This window comes from Staurois parvus, unplaced genomic scaffold, assembly GCF_062004578.1.
Source record: "Staurois parvus isolate SC_StPar_1 unplaced genomic scaffold, SC_StPar_1.0 ptg000166l, whole genome shotgun sequence".
Lineage (NCBI taxonomy): Eukaryota > Metazoa > Chordata > Amphibia > Anura > Ranidae > Staurois > Staurois parvus.
In genome coordinates this window covers 1,548,000-1,571,474 of record NW_028317962.1, presented here as the reverse complement: position 1 = coordinate 1,571,474, position 23,475 = coordinate 1,548,000, and the positions used below count along the sequence as shown (strand labels likewise).

Genomic DNA, 23,475 nt, shown 5'->3' with positions numbered 1-23,475 from the left:
CCCTGCCAACCGAGGTAGACAATCCCCTTGACTACTGGGCAACGAAACTTGACCTTTGGCCCCAACTAGCTGAATTTGCCCTTGAAAGGCTGTCATGCCCGGCCAGTAGCGTGGCATCGGAGCGCGTGTTTAGTGCGGCAGGAGGTATTGTAACTCCTCGGAGGACACGACTGTCCACCCAAAGTGTGGAGAGACTGACGTTTGTGAAAATGAATCAGGCGTGGATTAGTCTGGATTTCAAACCACCAGTTCCTGACACAACTGACTAAATCCGCCATGAATCATGCCTCAAACATGTGCCACTTTCAGGTCTCCTCACACTGCTGGTGTGTTTAATTTTTTGACATAGGGTGCTGGCAGATTACGGGCCTCCTATAGCTGCTGCCAGGCCCCTAATCTGCCATAGGCCCCTATATACCGCCTCCTCATGCTGCTGCTAGGTCCAGAGTCTCTCATGGGTCCCTGTACGGCCTCCCATTGCTGCTGTCTCCATCGCCACACTCTGCTGCCATGTGCCACTTTCAGGTCTCTTCACACTGCTGGTGTGTTTAATTTTTTGACATAGGGTGCAGGCAGATTACGGGCCTCACATAGCTGCTGCCAGGCCCCTAATCTGCCATGGGCCCCTATATACCGCCTCCTCATGCTGCTGCCAAGTCCAGAGTCTCTCATGGGTCCCTGTACGGCCTCCCATTGCTGCTGTCTCCATCGCCACACTCTGCTGCCATGTGCCACTTTCAGGTCTCTTCACACTGCTGGTGTGTTAAATTTTTTGACATAGGGTGCAGGCAGATTACGGGCCTCACATAGCTGCTGCCAGGCCCCTAATCTGCCATGGGCCCCTATATACCGCCTCCTCATGCTGCTGCCAAGTCTAGAGTCTCTCATGGGTCCCTGTACGGCCTCCCATTGCTGCTGTCTCCATCGCCACACTCTGCTGCCATGTGCCACTTTCAGGTCTCTTCACACTGCTGGTGTGTTTAATTTTTTGACATAGGGTGCTGCAAGATAACGGGCCTCACATAGCTGCTGCCAGGCCCCTAATCTGCCATGGGCCCCTATATACCGCCTCCTCATGCTGCTGCTAGGTCCAGAGTCTCTCATGGGTCCCTGTACGGCCTCCCATTGCTGCTGTCTCCATCGCCACACTCTGCTGCCATGTGCCACTTTCAGGTCTCTTCACACTGCTGGTGTGTTTAATTTTTTGACATAGGGTGCAGGCAGATTACGGGCCTCACATAGCTGCTGCCAGGCCCCTAATCTGCCATGGGCCCCTATATACCGCCTCCTCATGCTGCTGCCAAGTCCAGAGTCTCTCATGGGTCCCTGTACGGCCTCCCATTGCTGCTGTCTCCATCGCCACACTCTGCTGCCATGTGCCACTTTCAGGTCTCTTCACACTGCTGGTGTGTTAAATTTTTTGACATAGGGTGCAGGCAGATTACGGGCCTCACATAGCTGCTGCCAGGCCCCTAATCTGCCATGGGCCCCTATATACCGCCTCCTCATGCTGCTGCCAAGTCTAGAGTCTCTCATGGGTCCCTGTACGGCCTCCCATTGCTGCTGTCTCCATCGCCACACTCTGCTGCCATGTGCCACTTTCAGGTCTCTTCACACTGCTGGTGTGTTTAATTTTTTGACATAGGGTGCTGCAAGATAACGGGCCTCACATAGCTGCTGCCAGGCCCCTAATCTGCCATGGGCCCCTATATACCGCCTCCTCATGCTGCTGCCAAGTCTAGAGTCTCTCATGGGTCCCTGTACGGCCTCCCATTGCTGCTGTCTCCATCGCCACACTCTGCTGCCATGTGCCACTTTCAGGTCTCTTCACACTGCTGGTGTGTTAAATTTTTTGACATAGGGTGCAGGCAGATTACGGGCCTCACATAGCTGCTGCCAGGCCCCTAATCTGCCATGGGCCCCTATATACCGCCTCCTCATGCTGCTGCCAAGTCTAGAGTCTGTCATGGGTCCCTGTACGGCCTCCCATTGCTGCTGTCTCCATCGCCACACTCTGCCATGTGCCACTTTCAGGTCTCTTCACACTGCTGGTGTGTTTAATTTTTTGACATAGGGTGCAGGCAGATTACGGGCCTCACATAGCTGCTGCCAGGCCCCTAATCTGCCATGGGCCCCTATATACCGCCTCCTCATGCTGCTGCCAAGTCCAGAGTCTCTCATGGGTCCCTGTACGGCCTCCCATTGCTGCTGTCTCCATCGCCACACTCTGCTGCCATGTGCCACTTTCAGGTCTCTTCACACTGCTGGTGTGTTAAATTTTTTGACATAGGGTGCAGGCAGATTACGGGCCTCACATAGCTGCTGCCAGGCCCCTAATCTGCCATGGGCCCCTATATACCGCCTCCTCATGCTGCTGCCAAGTCTAGAGTCTGTCATGGGTCCCTGTACGGCCTCCCATTGCTGCTGTCTCCATCGCCACACTCTGCCATGTGCCACTTTCAGGTCTCTTCACACTGCTGGTGTGTTTAATTTTTTGACATAGGGTGCAGGCAGATTACGGGCCTCACATAGCTGCTGCCAGGCCCCTAATCTGCCATGGGCCCCTATATACCGCCTCCTCATGCTGCTGCCAAGTCCAGAGTCTCTCATGGGTCCCTGTACGGCCTCCCATTGCTGCTGTCTCCATCGCCACACTCTGCTGCCATGTGCCACTTTCAGGTCTCTTCACACTGCTGGTGTGTTTAATTTTTTGACATAGGGTGCAGGCAGATTACGGGCCTCACATAGCTGCTGCCAGGCCCCTAATCTGCCATGGGCCCCTATATACCGCCTCCTCATGCTGCTGCCAAGTCTAGAGTCTCTCATGGGTCCCTGTACGGCCTCCCATTGCTGCTGTCTCCATCGCCACACTCTGCTGCCATGTGCCACTTTCAGGTCTCTTCACACTGCTGGTGTGTTTAATTTTTTGACATAGGGTGCAGGCAGATTACGGGCCTCACATAGCTGCTGCCAGGCCCCTAATCTGCCATGGGCCCCTATATACCGCCTCCTCATGCTGCTGCCAAGTCCAGAGTCTCTCATGGGTCCCTGTACGGCCTCCCATTGCTGCTGTCTCCATCGCCACACTCTGCTGCCATGTGCCACTTTCAGGTCTCTTCACACTGCTGGTGTGTTTAATTTTTTGACATAGGGTGCAGGCAGATTACGGGCCTCACATAGCTGCTGCCAGGCCCCTAATCTGCCATGGGCCCCTATATACCGCCTCCTCATGCTGCTGCCAAGTCCAGAGTCTCTCATGGGTCCCTGTACGGCCTCCCATTGCTGCTGTCTCCATCGCCACACTCTGCTGCCATGTGCCACTTTCAGGTCTCTTCACACTGCTGGTGTGTTAAATTTTTTGACATAGGGTGCTGGCAGATTACGGGCCTCCCATTGCTGCTGCCAGACATGTAATCTGCCATGGGCCCCCGTACCGACTCCTCATGCTGTGACGTTGCAACAAGGTGTAATTCAACCCTACATATGTTAGACCGCCTTTACGAACAGCTAAAGGCCATCACAGATTTCCTGATGTTAAAAGCGGATAAAGGTACTCCCTGTGTAACTTAGATGTCAGCCATTGTCAGCTCATGTGTGACACCTGCGCTTGCTCAGGCCCTTTGAGGAGGCCACGCTATTCGTGAGTCGGCAGGACTATGGGATGAATGAGGTCAAATCGGCCATGGGCCCCCGTACCGCCTGTTCACGCTGATGCTGGTCCCACAGTGTGACCTGGGTCCCTGTACGGCCTCCCATTGCTTCCACTCTGCCATGTACCTCTTTGAAATCTCCTCACACTCCTGCGGTTGTCCATTTTGTCATAGGTTGCTGGCAGATTAGCGGCCTTCCATAGGTGCCGCCAGGCCCCATATCGACCATGGGCCCCCGTACCTCCTGGTCACGCTGCTGCTGAGCCCACAGTGTGACCTGGGTCCTTGTACGGCCTCCCATTGCTTCCACTCTGCCATGTGCCACTTTGAAATCTCCTCACACTCCTGCGGTTGTCCATTTTGTCATAGGTTGCTGGCAGATTACAGGCCTTCCATAGGTGCCACCAAGCCCCATATCGGCCATGGGCCCCCGTACCGCCTGGTCACGCTGCTGCTGGGCCCACAGTGTGACCTGGGTCCCTGTACCGCCTCCCATTGCTCCCACTCTGCCATGTGCCACTTTCAGGTCTCCTCACGCTCCTGCTGGTTTCCATTTTGTCATAGGTTGCTGTATGGCCTCCCATTGCTGCTGCCTCCACCGCCACACTGTGGCTCCAAACACTGGTTTTGGCCCCGTGACTGGCCAAAGGAGTGAAGTGTGCAGTGATTCTAAGATCGACGGCACTCATCTGCATGTCATACTGACAGACAGTATTATTTCTCTTCCCCAGCAGACTCCAAGGGCATTTAAATTAAAGGTACAGTGTTCTGCACTAATATTAAGTCTCTCTGAAGCCTAGAAACACCCTTTTTTAAGTTAAATTCACAGCGAATTTATTCGACTCGAATCGAATATTGTCCACGAATTCGCCGAATCAGTCGAATCGAATTTTTCATTTCTTCGCTCATCTCTAGTGACATGTTACTATTTCAATGTATTTTTGTATGTATTATTGAATAATCACAATCATAATAAGATGGCGCAAGTTTGATTACTGATTCATTGGAATTTTTTTTGTGTTGCAGTTACTGAATCACAGGAGCAGTTTCGTTTCCTGTGTTTAGTTTTGTTCCTTGTGTTTGGTTCTGCTTCTGGAGCTTGGAGAGTATTTGGTTCTAAGGATCCTTCTGGTCCTATGAGCTTCATTCTTATAGGAGCTAAAACGCATGCATGGATGAGCCCATCTGAAGTCCGGTGCACTGGCTATACAGTATATAGCGTGGTGACAATCACTAGCCATGCCGCTGACGATGTCATTCTATGACGAAACGTGTAGGATGGAGTTTTACATGATGTGTGACATCATCATGCTGGATGCGATGGCTTGTACATGTGGATTTGAATTTTTGAAATGCACATTTTTATTACATCTATGTGAGTGCAATACATTTATGTTAATAAATATTTTATATGTTTTACTACACTATGGAGTGGTTTTCATACTTTTATGAGGAGTATACCCATTAAAGTTGGGTGAAGAGACCTTTGTATGTACTGTGGCCGGAGAGAGTGTCATCTTAAAGGTGCAGTTGACCACTCCATTATCTGAGGGTCAACACTGTCTGGTAAGCGTTTTGGCTCATTCACTGTGGGTGTTGTGTGGATCAACGTATGCACAGTGGAAGGTTTTGGATACATATCTTTCCTGCACTCTTCATTGGGAATTATTTGAATGGACACAAATTCTCAGTACTTCAATGTATTGATGTCATTATATTATGGTTTTAGTGCTGCAAGAATATGAATTATTTGCCATTGTTCATAATGGTGACCTGCATTGCATGTCTGGGTCTGCATTCCTGATTCAGCGCAAAGTAGTCTTTGCTGTTAAACCATACCCCTTTAAGTCCCTCCCACTGCACAATTTGGCCACACCCAGCATGTGTTATGGTGCACTTCCCATGCTGCTATAATCCCCACCCACTGCTCTGCCCTGCCCCACCTCAATAAAAGTAGGTGTAGTTGTCTCTGGCTTTCTTTTTGAAAATCTGGTCACTTTACTCTCCAGCTGTGAAGCAGTACAGCTTGGTCACCTTCTTCTCCCCACCAGTTTTTAACTGGGCAGTACGGGAGAGGCAGCTGACTGCTGAGATTAACCTGTGCTTTCACCTCCTGTCTGCTTGATCATGTCAGAAAATGTGATTGCTTCTTCCTCATCCAATCTGAGTTCTCCATGGGGTAAAAAGAAGCCGGTACCAACTGGAAATTCAGGCACATTTTTGGTACTTTTTACTATCAGTGGGGCTGCTGCGTGGAGAGACTGTTCTTCTTACAGTGTAACTCTGCCCTTGGAATTTGGACTTCTGCTGGGGAGTGGTTTAACTACCAATTACAGTAGGAAACTTATATTTAAACTTTTTGCACACTGTGGAATGTATCTACTGTAATTTTCATTATGGCTTCAATCAACCAGTTGCATGCTTCATATCTGCGTAAGATCAATAAACAAAATGGCTGCATCTAATATGAAAGGTGCACTTTAAATTTGTATTCTGTTTTATTCTAAAATGCATTTTTAGCAGTACATGGGTTAATTTTGTAAGCCTAAATAATATTAAGCAATACTTTAAATCTTTCAAGTTAACCCAGAAATCTTTGGCTTTTCTTTAATATGTTTGCCATCTGTGCTCCAATGTACTTTTAGAACTGCGTTATCCACAGTCCCATGCCAAGTAAATATAATTAAGGAGTATTTTCATCACCTTGGGATTTTCAAAAACTTGGTGCTTGGCATGCAAAACATATTATTTAATTTCTGCTGTCTGAGGCTAAAACACTGCATTTTAACATAATTGTGTTTTTAAAGGAAATCTTTCGCCAAGATTTTACATAATCATAATTTCTAGGAAAAATAGACTCTAGTTTATTACAAACGTCTCTATTTGGAAATATATTTTGTACTACTTTTCTGCTAATCCTAAATCACCAGAAAGGTCACTAAATGTTGCCATTGGTTAACTGAAGAAAGAATAGCAATTGCCAGTAAACCAGGGCCTATGAGTAATGATAAACCAACAATTGATCACATATATAAATACTGTATAATAATAATATTTGATCGTTTCAAACAAACTTTTCCTAAAAAAACAATTACTCAACAGAGCAAAGAAGGGGGAAGTTTGATGGAATTTTACAAAGGACCTTTTCAATTAAACCTTCATTTACTGATCAAATGACCCATTGATGTAACTGCTTCTGAAAGAATCTGTCATCAAAATCATCATGGTGTTGTTTTGTGTAAGGCCAGCATTATGTTTATCATACCACGTCACTTGAACTTTTTTTTTACCTGGCACTAAACCCAAAAGCAAACATTTATTTTACTGTAGCTTTCCAATGTGATGGCTGCATTAGTTTACTTTTTTAGGTTTTCTTTCTTCTATTTTCATCTGGTGATCTAGCCAGCAGAGCTGTTGTTTTTCAAAAGCACAAGCTCTCCAGCAGAATGTATCAGTTTACATGGATGAGACAAACCATTTAACAATGCGGTGCTTACAATGATCAGCTTTTATTTATTCATGTCAAACCTTTAAAACTGTTTGCTGTAACTGATTATAAAGTGTGAGCTAGAGTTTGGTTTCAATTTGTTTTTGTTTATTTAAATCTGCTAATACATTTATTACTCCCCTCTCCCCAGACTGACAATACTGCTGTGTGTTGTGCCCCCTGTGCTCCTTCATCTAGAGTGGTGCCTTATTAATACAAGAGGTGTGTTACTGGCCAGATCATCAGGTAAATGAGAGAAAAAAGCCAAAGAAAAGAAATCTGATGCAGTCACCACATCTAATGACTGGTAAGCTGCAGTAGAATATATTTTGGTTTTCGGTTTAATATTGCTTTAATTGTTTACTGCAAACTTTAAAGTATCAACTACACAATATCTGAATTCTCCAAAAATAATCCATACACATCCACTACTTAATAGCCTCATCATGAATTTTTCATGGAATCATTTCTGTGTTTTCCTGCCTCCTTGTAACATCCTCGTATGAGCTCCCAAACCTCTCATTTTCCCTTTACTCTCCTTCACTTTCATTGTTTGGAATGAGCAGTGAATGCTTGCTGTGGTTATGTGCATTGCTCTATGCACACTACACATCCTATAGACCGTAGTCAAGGAGCAAGTAGCTAAGGGTGGCTATGTTCCAATATATAGAGGAACCATGGAGAAGGAATGTAACCACCAGGAAGTTGGGTCACAGTATCAGAAAAAAAGGAATTTGGAGATTTGGAGGAGACTGAGAGCAATAGAAAGTTTGAGTTAAGGATACATACTGAATATTTTTTTTTCTTTTAAGACAGAGTTTATTGTTTTAATGGTTATCAATCAGAGTTCCAAATCTGAATTTCCAGTTATAGGAGGGTTCCTTTTTGCAGCAATCTGTATTTTCGTGCCTAGTATATGTCCGCCATGCACAATAACAATATTATCTGATATGAGTTCAAACATTTGTTTTTTGCATTCAAAAATAAAATATATACATATATAGTATTCATCTATATTGCATCATTCTCACTGGCTCTTTATTTTAAGAGCTGATTCACACATGTCCAGTGCACAGTGAAGCTCAGGTTTCACAACTAATTGATGCAGTAGTCGTTCAGCGGTTCAAGTCAGGTTTACATCAGGTTCAAGACAGGTTCAGGTCAGGATTTTATCCTGTTCACATATGTGCAGTTTAGAAATGGTTCCCATAGAAGTCAATAGCCTGTAATCCGCACCTGAACCAGACAGCACTGCTCAGAAATCGGACAGCACTCCTTTTCAAGTCGAACTGAATCTGCACTGAATCCACACCGCCAGTGCACTGGACATACAGTATGTGAATAGGCACTATAGGAAGCAATGTTATTTCACATGTCATGCGGATTGAATGCGGTTCAAACTGGCACAAATAGAACCGCCACAATTAGAATTATCTTTTAAGCAGTACAAGTGCTGTTTCTGGGGGCTAGACAGCAACTGTTGCAGCTTTCCCTCCAACCAAACAAAATCACAGCTTAATTTACATCAGGACTCATATATTGTCCATCAACCAACTATCAGAATTTTAATTAGATCTTCACATTTCTCCAGTTATGCATCTCCATTGTTTAACAGTACCTGCCCTAACAGATACATATATTATATCTCAAACATCACCTCCCTATACTGAATTCAAAAGAGTGCTTTCACATGTGAGAGGCTAGAATGCTCATATTTAGTAGTCAGGTGATACTGCTTTTAAAGTGTATACATGCTATTTGTTAATTTGGCGCACATCCACTTCACTTTTCATTCCTCATCCATAAGCCTACTTTTGTTGTACAGCATGCCAGGCTATTTTTGTATTGCAGATCTTCACTCATAAGGGAGTGAAGAGGGCTGAAATACCTTAAAATTCTTAGCTGTCCCATGTCTTGTATACCCTCCCTGTGTTATCTCAAGGAGTCTAATTAGTTTTCTTAATTATCTTTGGACTACAGAATGATTGGCCTCTATGAGTAACATATGATAGCTGGGCAGGGCTGAGTGCACAAAATATATGTGTTTTAGCTCACAACAGCCTTTGGTACCTGAACGCATTTTTGGCAGATCAATGAGTATTTTTATGTACTTGTAAGGGTCTGTGAGGGATAAAACATTGGGAAGTGTTTTTTTCTATTTTACCCTGACATACACTACTTTGCAAACGTTTTAGGCAGGTGTGAAAACATGCAGCAAATTAAGAATGCTTTAGAACTGTTAATAGTTTATTTTTTTATCAAATAACAAAATGGAAAGTAAATGAACAGAAGAGAAATCCAAATCAAATCAATATTTGGCGTGACCACCCCTTGCCTTCAAAACAGAATCGATGTTCTAGGTACACTTGCACACAGTTTTTGAAGGAATTAGGCAAGTAGCTTGTTCCAGGTAGCTTGGATAACTAACCACAGATCTTCTGTGGATGTAGGATGCTTCAAATCCTTCTGTCTCTTCATGTAATCCCAGACAAACCTGATGATGTTGAGATCAGATCTCTGCAGGAGCCCAGCCATAATTTCCAGGGCTCCTTGTTCTTTACACTGAAGATATTTCTTAATGACATTGGCTATATGTTTGGGGTAGTTGTCCTGCTGCAGAATAAATGTGGGGCCAACCACATACCTTCCTGAGGGTATAGCATGATGAATAAGTATCTGCCTGTATTTCTCAGCATTGAGGACACCATTGATCCTAACCAAATCAACTCCATTTGCAAAACATGCAGCCCCAAACCTTCACCATACTTCACTGTTGCCTGTAGACACTACTCTCCAGCCCTTCGGTGAACAAACTCATCAGTCCAGAGCACCTGCTGCCATTTTTCTGCACCCTAATTCCTATGATTTTGTGCATAGTTAAGTCGCTTAACCTTTATTTCACATGTGTATGGCTTTCTAGCCACAATTCTTCCATAAAGACCACTTCTGGCCAGACGTCTCTGGACAGTAGATGGGAGTACCTGGGTCCCACTGGTTTCCACCAGTTCTCCACTGGTTTCCTCCAGTTCTTTGCTAATGGCATTGTTGGATATCTTCTAAAGTCAAAGGGAAGTAAGCATGGTGTGTCTTTTATCTGCCGCATTAAGTTTCCTTGGCCGACCACTGAGTCTACAGTCCTAAAGGTTGCCTGTTTCTTTGTACTTCCTCAAAAGAACAGCTTGAACAGCACATTTTGAAACCCCAGTCTGCTTGGAAATCTTTACCTGGGATAGGCCTTGCTGATGCAGTATAACTACCTGATGTCTTCTTGCTGTGCTCAGTTTTGCCATAGTGTATGACCTATGACATGAAACAGTCTTCCACAACCTCATCTTAGAAGCAGAGTTTGGCTGTTCCTTGCCCAGTTTTAAGCCTCCTACACAGCTGTTTCTGTTAATGATTGTGTTTCAACCTACATATGAAATTGATGATCATTAGTACCTATTGGTTTAATTGGTTAATCATAAACCTGACTCTAATCTTACAAAATCCCTGACTTTGTGCAAGTTTACAAAGTGTGGAAGTGTAACAGTTGATTCTGCTTTGAAGCCAAAGGGTAGTCACACCAAATACTCGTTTGATTTAGATTTTTCTTCTGTTCGCTCACTTTGGAAATTGGTAAAAAATAAACAATTAAAAAATAAATTTTGAAAGAATCCTTACTTTACAGCATTTCCTTACACCTGCTTAAAATGTTTGCACAGAACTGTACACTTTAATGGTAAGATTGCCATTTTCCACTCCGGTGCCCTCTCCAGGTGGTGGCACTCTAGGTATTCACCCAATTCTCCAGTGCCTAGAAGGATCCCTGTTTGGATCTATAAAATAAATATACACATTTATTATGAAAATGTGTTTTTTTTTTTTTACATAATTTTGCTTCATGGAATGCTCATGGCATGAAAATCATGGCATCAGCAGCCTGATGTCTTTCTAAGAAAATGCCTTACTTACTGTCGCTGCTTGAGGTATCCTCCCGGCCATAAGCTGGAAAAGTGTCTGCAAAGGGTCATTGGGAGCCAAAGTGCTAGTAAACCTGAAAACAGCATCAAAACCATTATTAGCAGTAAATTAGCATCCATACTGAGGAGGAAATGGGATGAGATAGAACATGCTGAGAGGTTAAGCCTATCAGCGAGTAATGCTTGATCAATTCCCAACCCGGAATGCAATGTTTATTCAATCATTTTCTGTGCAGTTGATGTCCAATCAATTATCTGTCCTTATCCAACCACATTCTTTACAAGTAATCACTAGTCTTATAGTCTCTTCCTCTCTTTTAGTTCTAATTAGGAGAATTTCCAACTAATTTCTCCACATGACAAGTTAATCCTTTCCCCTTTTCTGTTATTAAATTTCTGCTTATATTCATTATTTAATATCTGTAGATGTTAGTAAAAACGGATGATGGCAGATTAGTTAAAATAGCCTTTACCTTGCCATTACCCAGCTGTATGTCCTAGGATCCATTTTACTCGACAAGAACAGTGCATGACCCCAGAGCTGACTCTTCATAGCCCAATCCAGAGCCTCCTGGGTATTAAACAAGACAAATCCAATTAGTAGAAAAACACTATTGAGATCTAACTGCATACTGAGCTTATTCAGTAAGAAAGATCATGAAAGATCAGAAAAGACAGCCATGTGGATTAAGACCAAGGCTTACAGGATCAACATTACAAGGTGTAGAAAAAAGTTGAGGACAGATTGTTTACAATAACAAGGTATAGAGGTTTAGCATGTTAATTAGTAATAAACCATAAACAGAATATCATCAAGGATGACTTTGCTGCAAGTAGTGAAGTTAGAAGTTGGAAATTGATATAGGATATGAGAATCGATGGTTCTAAACTGAAAGGTGGGCAACTTGCTTTTTTGCGGCCAAAGAACAACAACTTTGTGAACTTCTCCAGAGCCCGAGCAGAGGATTCAGCAGCAGATGGTGCCTCCCCGGTCAGAAGATCTACCTGAGCACCATCAGGTATGAGAAGTGGATCCTCGGTAAGAGAAATTAGGTCACTGTATGTTTGAACATTCTGGTATCTTTCCCGCTTACAGCCTTCTAGTAATAGCTCTGCCACATCTGTTCCAGCAATACACTAAAAAAATGTATACACAATAAAACAAGTCATCAAATGAATCTTTTTACATAAAAAAAAGCTTCCATTATATGCATTCATTTGTAATGACAGGAAGCAAAACATAAGGGGTAGTGAAGGTAATAATTAGGTCAAGTTACCCTTCCCCTTACTGTAATTATAATGTAGAGGCAAGTTAGCTATTTGCCTTTATAGGCCAGAAAATATCATCCCTGGAATTTATAAAGACTGTTGCAAGCAGATTTTGTGAAAGTGCCTCTCATGCTTTCTAAAAGTGGTGCAACATTTGACAAATTCATGTCCCTGTCTAGAACTTGAACATGCTCGTTTGACAGAAGTCAGCTTCAGTCAAACAAGGACCTGTACACATGGGCTGAATGTATTTACTGTACTGGCTGATTTTGACCGATATTCAGCTTGTTTGTATGGGGCTTAAGCCCATCTGTGGGTGAAAAGCATAACATGAACAGGTTCCAGGTTGTATGATGTTGGGTACATTAAACATTTACTTACTTCGAAATGTTTGGTGTGCAGACAGTTTTGTCTTTTTGCTCTTACAGTATACTAGTCTACATTTAACCAGCACTTGATGACTCTTTCCATTATATATTGTCTGATATAAAAGTCTGTTATCCAAATGCAAAAGTGACAACCTTATCTCACCTAGAACCATAAAATATGGCTGATGACTGGCTGTTATGGGTTACTGCACATTACTATATCACAATAAAACTCTAGTCTAATGGAAAAGGAAAATATTCATTCAAAAGAAGTTCTTTTCAATTTACACTTGGTTGATGGTGGGGAGTTAACCAAATGGTTTCTTATATCACTCTACAGTCTCTACTTGCTGTGATTTTAATATACTGTACTTTATAGTATGAATAATACATAGGAGAGGCAATACCCAAAGTTTAGCTGGAACACCCAACACTTCCAGATAGGTGGGCACAGAGCAAGGAGCTTTAGCAGAGAGATCTCCCTATTGAAATGCCCAAGCCAACTGTGAGCCCCAGATTTCACCTATGAGAAAATGATCACCTAAGTGTTGAATGAGCTAGACACACTTACTTCCCTTCCGTGCATGGAGGAAAAGGTAACACACAGCTGGGTATGTGACTTCTTTGAAATGTTGTGTCTGTGCCCAATCAATGTATTACTTTATACTCATAGCACAGCTGTTGAATCATGGTAGCAGTTTGTTTTCAAGTTCAGACCTGCTCAGCAATGCCATATTGGCAAAGAGGAGTGGTCATACACTGCATTGTGCTTAGGTAGCTAATTTAGGTGGAAATAGAGTTTAGTTTTTCATTCATTTTGGCATTAAAAATACAACAAACCAACTACTGCAAGGCCTGGCATATTCTGTCCAGGCCCATTAACCCTGAAAAATCATCTGCTATTAATAGAGATGTTCATGATGAAAACATTTTTCATTTTCAAATTTATTCATTAAGCAAATCATTTTGTTTAATCATATTCATTATGTTAGAAAGATTTGGTTTCAGAATTGGTTTCATATATTTGGATTTGTTTCGTATGTATTCTGATTTGTTTAGTTTATTGTTGTTCCAAATCAATTCGTATTTTTGGAAGTTATTTCAGAAGATTGGCTATATTCGTTTTAACGTGTTAATTCATTATTTTGGGTGATTACTTATGCACTCCGAGTCATCCCTGCTAGTCCAACCCTCAAAGAGAAATGGAATGAGCTGACTGGACGATATCGACTGTAGTCACCTGCACCCGAAAGTAATGAATGGACAAATTTCTGATTCAGAGATTCTGATGGTTCCACCTCCATCCAACCCAAACACAATAAGTAGGAATCACCATCTTATTTCACTTTTGTACCTTATTGTATTTATTTCAATACTGTATGTTTCCACTTCATATGTAGTGCATTTTTTTTTTAAATAATGAAAAATGTTAATGCAAAATAAAAATGAAATGGATCCAAATCATTTTGGATCATTCCTTATTTCATTATGTTATTTTGGATGCTTCAAACAAAAGGCCCAAACTATCACATAACGTCATCCGAATGAATACAAATAATTTGTTGTTTCGTTATCATTTATTTCAGATTAGTTGAAATTTGTTACTATTGTGATAAATCAGAATCTCTGAACAATGAAAAGTTTGTTGAATTTTGATTCATAATGAAACAAATCGTACATGTCTAGCTCTTAGTAGTTGGAAAAGGTATCCAAAAAAGAAAAAAAGTTAGATTTTTTTAATTTACCTTACTCCATCTTCTGCATTACTGGGTATAACATTGCAATGCTTCTGGGAGGATTCCTTTGCAAACATGTCCCCTCGCAAGATTTCGGCTGCTCTGTATTGCCTTAGATCTTGCTAGAAGGTGTAATATCACCTTCACTACTAACATGCAATATTTACATGGAGGACAGAAGGTGAAAGTATAAACAGGTCTTGTCATTTTACTGCAAGATCGGTTTTAATACGTTGTACTCTAATAATAATTACAGGCAAACAGCTGCACGTTTCTTATAACGGAACTTTACCATAACAACATGATAAAAAATAATGATCTTTAGCAAGGAACATACATTCCACATTAATAATTATGCTACCAAAATGAGTGTGCTGTAACAGCATTGTTTCTATTTTTTCATTCCAGAGGCTGCCATTTTGAGGAAAGCCAAAGCCCCTGAGCAGCATTAAATCTTCAGGATATCAGCAGATCGGCCTCTACATTTTCAGCACAGTGCATAAAAATAGAGAGCAACAGAGCATGTGCAGAGCAGGGTGAGACAATGTATTACTGGAGTTTAGAGAGTATAGGCACTTGTTTTTAAAAAGTTTACACAGTTATACCTGCAATAGGGGCCAGCCTGAAGTGATCTAGCAGGACCTAATTTTATGGCTAAAGCTCCACTTTAAAGGGTAAGTTCACCTTTTTTTGATGAAAAGGTGAACTATTTCTATATATCCTTGCCACTCCTATGCAGCCCACTGCACATAGCCCTGTGCTGCCCATGTAGCAGTCCTTACACAGCTCCAGAGTGAGTGAGACCATGCAGATGAATGAGAAACCCATTTTAGGCTTCGTCTTCCAGTAAGGTGTCCCAGGAGAAAAAGGAGCTTCTCATTGGTCAGTGCAGTCACATGGTTGCTCTGATCAATGAGCATTTGCCATTGCAAGCATTATTTTATTATTATACAGTATTTATAAAGCGCCAATAGTTTGCTCAGCGCTGTACATTACAAAGGGGGACAGAATATGAGACAGAACAATACCAATACAATGCAAAACATGAGGGGATCGAGGGCCCTGCTCTTTCGAGCTTACAATCTAGGAGGGAGGGGATAGTGGTACAGGAGGAGATAGCTGTGGGGGATGGAGTGGTAGGAAGAGTGGAGGAGGTCGACAGGTTAGCAGGGGGTGGGGTAGGCTTCCCTGAAGAGATGGGTTTTCAGGGTGCGCCTAAAGGAGAGGAGAGTAGGTGATAATCTGATGGGTTGGGGCAGGGAGTTCCAGAGAATGGGTGACACCCTGAAGAAGTCCTGGAGGTGGGCATGGGAGGAGGAGACCAGGGAACTAGAGAGAAGGAGGTCTTGTGAGGAGCGGAGTTTGCGTGCTGGGCGGTACTTGGATATTAGGTCAGTGATGTAGTACGGGGCAGTATGGTGGACAGCTTTGTACGTCAGTGTTAGGATTTTGAATTTGATCCGTTGCGCAATCGGAAGCCAGTGGAGGGATTGGCAGAGGGGGGTGGCGGAGATGGAGCGGTTGGAAAGGTGAATGAGTCTGGCAGCCGTATTCAGGATCGACTGAAGCGGGGATAGCCAGCGGCGAGGCAGGCCAGCGAGGAGGGAGTTGCAGTAGTCGAGTCGTGATATGAGGAGGGAGTGGATGAGCTGTTTAGTGGTTTCTGGGGTTAGGAACGTGCATATTTTGGCAATGTTGCAGAGGTGGAGTCTGCACGAGTTTGTTAAAGATTGGACTTGGGGCTGGAAGGATAGGTTGGAGTCCAGAATGACAGCATTAAGATAGATAGTCACTCTGGGACTGTGTACACTGTGTCATTAGACCAGCAGAATAGGGGCATTGTGGCTTCTATGTGCATCAGGGTCCAAATGGCTGACCAGAATATTTGGCATCAGTTCACCTTTTCATTTCTCGTGAATAGGTGAACTTACCCTTCTAAATGTTTATACTAGGAAGCAAATGTTTGCTATGGTCAACGTACTAGCATTCACCTGTGGCTCTCAATGCTTCTCAACAAACAGGAAGGTGTTTTAGCTGATCCTTATTTTCGATAAACTGTGTCTTCATTTAAAATTTTAAAAATAAAATTAACTGGAAAGGCTCAGAAATTGATAAAAACTAGATGCCACATCCGTTAAACATTAACTAAAAACCAATCGTCGGTTTAATTTTTCCAATCTCCTCCAAGCTGTATTGCAAACAAAGCAATTAATTACTGTAAGCCAGAACTGTTGGCTGAAGCCCACATTGCATAAATGGAATCTGCATAATGTTAATTAAGGAGAACCATATTTACATAATATATGATCGACTGCACTATAAATGTAGGTTGAAACAGCACTCCATGGATGTTGCAAAGCGACATTTGTTCGGCGCTAATGGGAGGCAGATTTGTAGTGTTTCATGCGACGTACCCCATTTTGCCGGCACATCTGCAGCAGCACCTGCCAGAGCAGAGCGTCGTCGCGGCTCCTCGGGCCCCCTGAGCGCAGGCATTGGCTGGCATTCTGCTGGCAATAGTTCATTACATCGACTTTATGTAAATCCTCCCTGTAGGATGCCAAGAGCAAAAGAATGAGAAATTTAAGTCCAGAGGGCATGCCTACACTTCTGTTAATTGTGCGACTTTTTTTTTTATGATGGAAAATAGACATCCAAGACAGATTGTAAAATTGTGCCCAACTAGTATTATAAACAAAATTACAATATTTGAATGCAACGCCATAATGGACAGCGATTTGCCAATATATTAGGGCTTAACTTACCTTTTCTCCTAAATTGTGAAGACTCACCATTCTATCTTTCCATATTTTAAAGGATATATTGTACAGCTTAGAAATATACACAAAATTTAGAGGCATATATATAAAGCAGCGAATGTGACATTTATCAAACTTTCATGCAGGCTGAGGCGGCTCTTTAATTAGGCAAATTATACGGTCGCCTAAGGCTTCGCATTCACAGGGGCCTCGCGGCCGCCTAATTTGCCTAAGGCTAGGTTCACACATGTCCGGTGCAAATTTCCTGTTTGTTTGCACTATGGATTTCCAAAGCAGCTCTTCAGCTGCGATTTCCAGATACCATTCAGATGCAAATTTTTGGAGCCAACGTCCACCCGCTGACAGTTGAATGCAGAAAACAGAACTGCTGGCAATTAAAAAAATAAGAAAAAAATAGCCCCTCCCCAAGTCCATAACAGACCCTTAGTTCTGGTATGAATTTTGAAAAAAATTTAAATGGCACGGGGTCCCCCTCAATATCCATATCAGACCCTTATCTGAGAATGCAGCCTGGCAGGCCAGGAAAGGGCCCTCAACATAGGGGGGTGCTTTGGGGTGGGGTACCCCTCTACCATAAATCATCCTGTTCCCATCTTGATGGGTACAAGGGCCTCTTCCTCACAACTCTGGCTGGTGGTTGAGGGGTCTGCAGGCAGGGGGCTTATTGCAATCTGTAAGCCCTCTTTAACAAGGGGGTCCCCAAATCCTGGCTTTCCCCTTATGTGAATGAGTATGGGGTATATAGTACCCCTACTCATTCCTCAAAAAAGTGTCAAAAATAAATAAAAACACAGAGACAATGTTTGACAACTTCTTTATAAAACAAAAACAAAAGTAATGACTACAAAGTCAAATTGTTTATAAGCTGAATTTTGTAAGATGTTGAATATGCTCATACTCTGTTATCTATATCCTTTACAAATCTGTAATACATTATTGCGACAATACTGTTAATTGTTGTAAACAATCAAATGACCAATAAAAAACAATAGTTATACAAAAAAACAAAAACAATATCCTTCGGTGTAGATCCAGCATCAATCACGATGAACGTTGTCGCCAACCCAGTGAAAAAAAACAGGTCCAAATCCATCGCTGGCTCCCGCCGTTGTCTGACTTCTTGAATAGCTAAGGGGTGGGACCACTCAGTGATGTAACAGTTATTTTTTTATCACGTAAATTATTTTTCCCATTATGGGCATGAGTGGGGGCCTCATGTCTAAGTTTTGCCTAACACATAACAAAGCCTAGAGTCTGCAGGTGAATCAATCACCAATGTTTGGTCACACTCTTTATACACATTGTATAAATATACTGCAGAGAGTAGACAAGAAGACAACATACCATAGACAACCAAATACAGATTTTTAAGTCAGTGTCCTAAAAAAAATCTATATTTGGTTGTCTATGATATATATATTTATATATTTTATATAGCACTGTAAGTGTACGCAGCTCTTTACATAGATTGTACAACATCAGTCCCTAACCCTCAAAGAGCTTACAATCTAAGGCCTCTAACTCACATTCATAAATACACACAGTATGGCTAATTTAGACAGCACACGCATAATCTACCAGCATGTCTTTGGAGTAGGTCTAACCATCAGGTGAGAGGCTGAAGGTAAAGGTTGCTCACTAGTGGTGATTCCAGTCTATGTCTTTCTGAGCACTTGGACTGAAGGGAACTTTTTTAAAACAGCTGATGGAGACTTTCATCTGAACATTGTAAAAACTAAAAACCCTTCCTATGCCCCATTTACATACCTAAGTCTATTATCAGGTGACATCCCAGTCCTAAATTAGCTTTTGTCTTCAATCCACAGGAGCTGGGGTCCTTATTCAGGTGTCCACATTATCAAGTGTATGATGTGGACACTTCCTCTTGGCTGTCCAGCAGTGGAGTCCATCCAAGATGCAAATACCAGACTGAAGTGATGATGGTCTCATTTGCAGCACTGGGTTATTATTATTATTTATTTATTTATTACAGGTACTTATATAGCGCCGTCAATTAACACAGCACTTTACATATATATATATTGTACATTCACATCAGTCCCTAACCCTCAAGGGGCTTAAAGTCCCTAACTTACATTCAAACATACACATACTAGGGACGATTTAGACAGGATCCAATTAACCTACCAGCATGTCTTTGGAGTGTAGGAGGAAACCAGAGTACCCGGAGGATGCCCGTGCAGGCACAGGGAGAACATGCAAACTCCAGGCAGGTGGTGCTGTGGTTGGGATTCGAAACAATGACCCTAGTACTGCCAGATGGAAGTGCTAACCATTTAGCCACTGTGCTGCCCATGGTTACCTAAGGTTTTACCTGGAGATGGTCTTTAAAATATAACTGTGCCAGGACCTTGCAGGATTCAGGTTTTTGAGCTATTATATTGCACAGAAACTCTGCTCTGAGCACATTTCTATGCCACCTCCTCCCCACCTCAACATACCTACAGTATGTCACTAATAGATTAGCCAAAGGAATACATAAAAAATTGAGGTGGACAGGCCAGACAGGACAGCTAATACCCAGCTGAGTACAACATCATTAAAGGAAAGAACCATCAGTGCCAGTCAAACCAGAAGTATATAAAGTGCCTGCTTCCCAAGACAACTTGAAGATTACAAACCAGAAGGATGGATAGAATATCATGAAGAGCACAGTATCAGGTGGCAATGCGAGGGGGTCCAGAACACATTTACTCAACATCTACAATAAATGGACCCCTAAATTCCAGAGATCCCTTGTGTAGCTGTCTGGACAACTAGATTATCCAAACCTGTGACAAGAAGCAGGAATATTTCCCAGACTGTGCCACGGACAGTTGTAAAGATGGGTTCAAACCCTGCCCACTAAACTAAGATTAGGTCTGTCTTATTTCTAAAGGAAATATATTTTAAAGAAAATTTTCTACCTTACAAATACAGAAAACATCTTTCAAAAACCAAATAAAGCATGGCAACATTTCCAAGTGACAAATATGCAACAAAACCACTTCAGACAGTCAAGAGTCATCTCTTCCCACACAAAGAGCGTAATCCCTAAACAAAGTGTTTACTGGCATTCTTGTTCAGAAATGTGATTATTAAGATCTATTTTCAAGCTGGTGAAAGATGCCTGAGGATTTCAAAAAGTAATCAGTTTTTTGACTAGTACATTTAACACAATTTTTTGTTTTCTCCATTATTAAGGATGTGGAACCAGTTACTGGCAGACAGTTCTGTATTGTACCATTATTTTATTGAAAACAAAAAGGTTCAGTACAGCTCTTATTGCATTTAGAAACTGGCATTTGGTGACTGAATTTACACACACATTATAAATGTATTCATTTGAAGGAGAACACCAGGAAAAATGGTAACATGTTATCTGAATGTCTACTAGGTGTCTTTGTTATTGTATACACTGACAATAAAGGTATAATGTACAGTATCTCAAAGGCCAGATCCACTCAAAACTCAGATTTTAGTTTTTCTTCTTTGCTGGCAAGCAACATTACAAACCAAATGATCATATTAAGGATATCAAAAGATATAAAAAGCTGGCTGATATTTTAGCCCCCCCAATGGCCACATCAGAAGGTTTTTTTATGTGAGATGCCCTTGAAGCTTTTAACCCCAAAAAACACTTCTTGACATCTTACTTGAGATTGTGTGAACACAACTAGTATTGCATATAGTCTAATTATATGCACCACCCACCCCCATCCTGGCCCATTCCCATATGGTTTTGATTGGTGAAAATATGGTTTTAAAAAGAACCCCATCGTGATGATATATATTTTTAAGCCCAACTCCATGTTCAGTAAGGCCCTCCTTGACCCCCTTCAAATCTTCATGCTTATTTTTTTATAAAGCACATTTTATATATCCGTGGTTATCTGGCTAGTCACATGAGGTTGCAGGCCCTTCATGTTTTCTTTCGATGTTGATAGTCATTACTCCTCGACATGGCAGAACTCACCTAATATTGCTTGAGCACCCTTGCTCTCAAAAATGCTGTTAGGCCATATCAGTGTGATGCAGGGGCGGACTGACAACTCATTGGGCCCCTGGGCAATAGGGGATCATGGGGCCCCTGTGTCCTTGCCCAAACTAAAAAAAGCCTATGAAAAGGGTACCAGGGGCATCTCATGGGGCCCCCTACTGACCCGGGCCCTCGGGCAGTGCCCGAGTTCCCAAATGGTCAGTCCGCCCCTGGTGTGATGACAAATCCCCTGGGGAGGGGGGGATCCATAATGGCTTGGGATCACAGAAAAAGGATTGGATGATGGAAGTGGAGTGGTGTGAATCTCAGAGCGGTGACTCCACAGGGCACAGTGCCAGAGGGAATTACAGCAAAAATAGCAGTTTATTTATTTTTTTAAACATGCTGCGCTACTGATTTTATTTTTATTTCAAAGGGGTTTTAATGGTGTTGGGCTTTAGGGCCTGAACACATTATAGAATGTTGCTAACACATGGCAACAAATCTGAATGACACTCCAACATACTTTACCAGTAGGTGTTTTGGTGCATTAGGCAGCCCATTCAAATGATTGGATTTTCTTAACACAATGCAAGGTTCATGCACTAACACACCACAGTGGTGTGAATGGGCCCCTGAAGGTACAAACTGTGATGCTGTATCTGTTATCTGACAAAGAATAGGTATGCAGGTCCCAACCCTTCACTGCTTGCTTATCTTCTAGGTCAGTTACTCCTTAAAGCGGAGCTCCATCCAAATGGTGACGTTCCGCTTTCAGGCTCCCTCCCCCCCTTTCCCCAAATGGAAATATTGGTGGGGGGGGTTTACCTGGTTTTGAAAGGAACCTGTTCCCACTTCTGCTCTGACCACCGAGGCCAGAGGTAGGCAACCTGCGGCTCTCTAGCTGTTGTGGAACTACATTTCCCATGAGGCATTGCAACATTACAGAACTGACAGTTACAGCTATGACTTGCAGAGGCATGAGGGAACTTGTAGTCGTGCAACAGCTGGAGAGCCACAGGTTGCCTACCCCTGGCCTAGGCAATCAGAAGCTGAAGTTCTCCTCCCCCCTTCCCTCCCCACAGTCTTCTGTGACACGTGACAGGATCATTTACAATGTGCAGCGCAACTCGCACATGCACAGTGGGCACCCGGCTGTGAAGCCACAAGCGGGCTCCCATCAGGTGACAGCTTGTGGTTGAGATGCTGGCGACAGGCCCAGAAGACGGAGGGAAGGCACAGTTCAGGTGAGCACATCGCCGGATCCTGGTACAGGTGAGTTTTTGAGCTGCTGACTTTTAATAAACAAAAACTAACTGGAGCTCAGCTTTAAGTTAAAACACAAATATAAAGTGAATATCCTTAAAGCTTGCACCTTCAACAAGTCAGCAATGGCAGCTTCCATACTGCTGACCTGAGAGATTTCCCTAAAAAAGGTCAGATCTTCCTGTCGTTTTCAACTCTTTATCATCTATCAAAACTGAAATTTCAGTTTTGGTAGATACTAAAGAGTTGAAAATGACAGTTTCATATATCTCTTGGGAACTCTATTGGTGAGATATCTTTGCTGATTTCTGAACTATTGTGGCCATTGGGTGGGGTTCCCAGTCTACTTACTGGATTCTTATATTAATGATCATAATATATTTTTTTTCAAATAATTTTCACTCAGTTGATTCTTTTTGCATGCCTTTAAAGACAAAATCAAATATAAATTCCTTTGACTATACCATACATACCACAATTGCATAGAAAAAACCTACACACAGAATGCTGACATGGAATATAAAAATATAGGATTTACAGCCCCAGGTCCATGGCACTCCTGCAACACTGCTGCACAGACTAGGTCATCATTATTTATGCTGCTGTTGTCCACAGTTTTTCTTCCTCTTCTGGCCACCAGTGAGAGGAAAAGCGGCCACAAGGGGACAGGAGGAGAGAGAGAGAACACAGGATGCATTGATAGGGCTGCATTTGCAGCCACAGCTGCTAGAAGAGACTCCAGCCACAGCCCCGGACAGCAGAGTGCAATGTAATGAGCTGCTATGAAACTTGTAGAGAAAACAGACTGCTGGGAGTCCCCTGGAACTTGGGGGACATAGTCCCCCGGAGACCTTTCTCCATCAAGCCAAAGACTGGATGGGACTTTAGGTCCCAGGAGGATGGAAAGCTGCAGAAAGATGGAAATGAAAGAGATGTTTGGGGCAGTCTCACATGGGATGTGATAGGTGACCAGGGTTG

The 23,475-nt window shown here is 42.7% G+C and overlaps 1 protein-coding gene across 1 annotated transcript in view; it reads right to left on the bottom strand.

Annotated features, from left to right (window-relative positions):
• SEC16B (SEC16 homolog B, endoplasmic reticulum export factor) overlaps positions 1-23,475 on the bottom strand; it is a 312,561-nt gene that overhangs the window by 184,926 nt on the left and 104,160 nt on the right. The window contains exons 10-13 of the mRNA XM_089676327.1: positions 16,887-17,022; positions 12,009-12,236; positions 11,573-11,670; positions 11,092-11,173 (exon numbers count right to left, since the gene is read on the bottom strand). Coding sequence (XP_089532453.1) covers positions 11,092-11,173; positions 11,573-11,670; positions 12,009-12,236; positions 16,887-17,022 — 544 coding nt within the window. The remainder of the gene's footprint in view (positions 1-11,091; positions 11,174-11,572; positions 11,671-12,008; positions 12,237-16,886; positions 17,023-23,475) is intronic.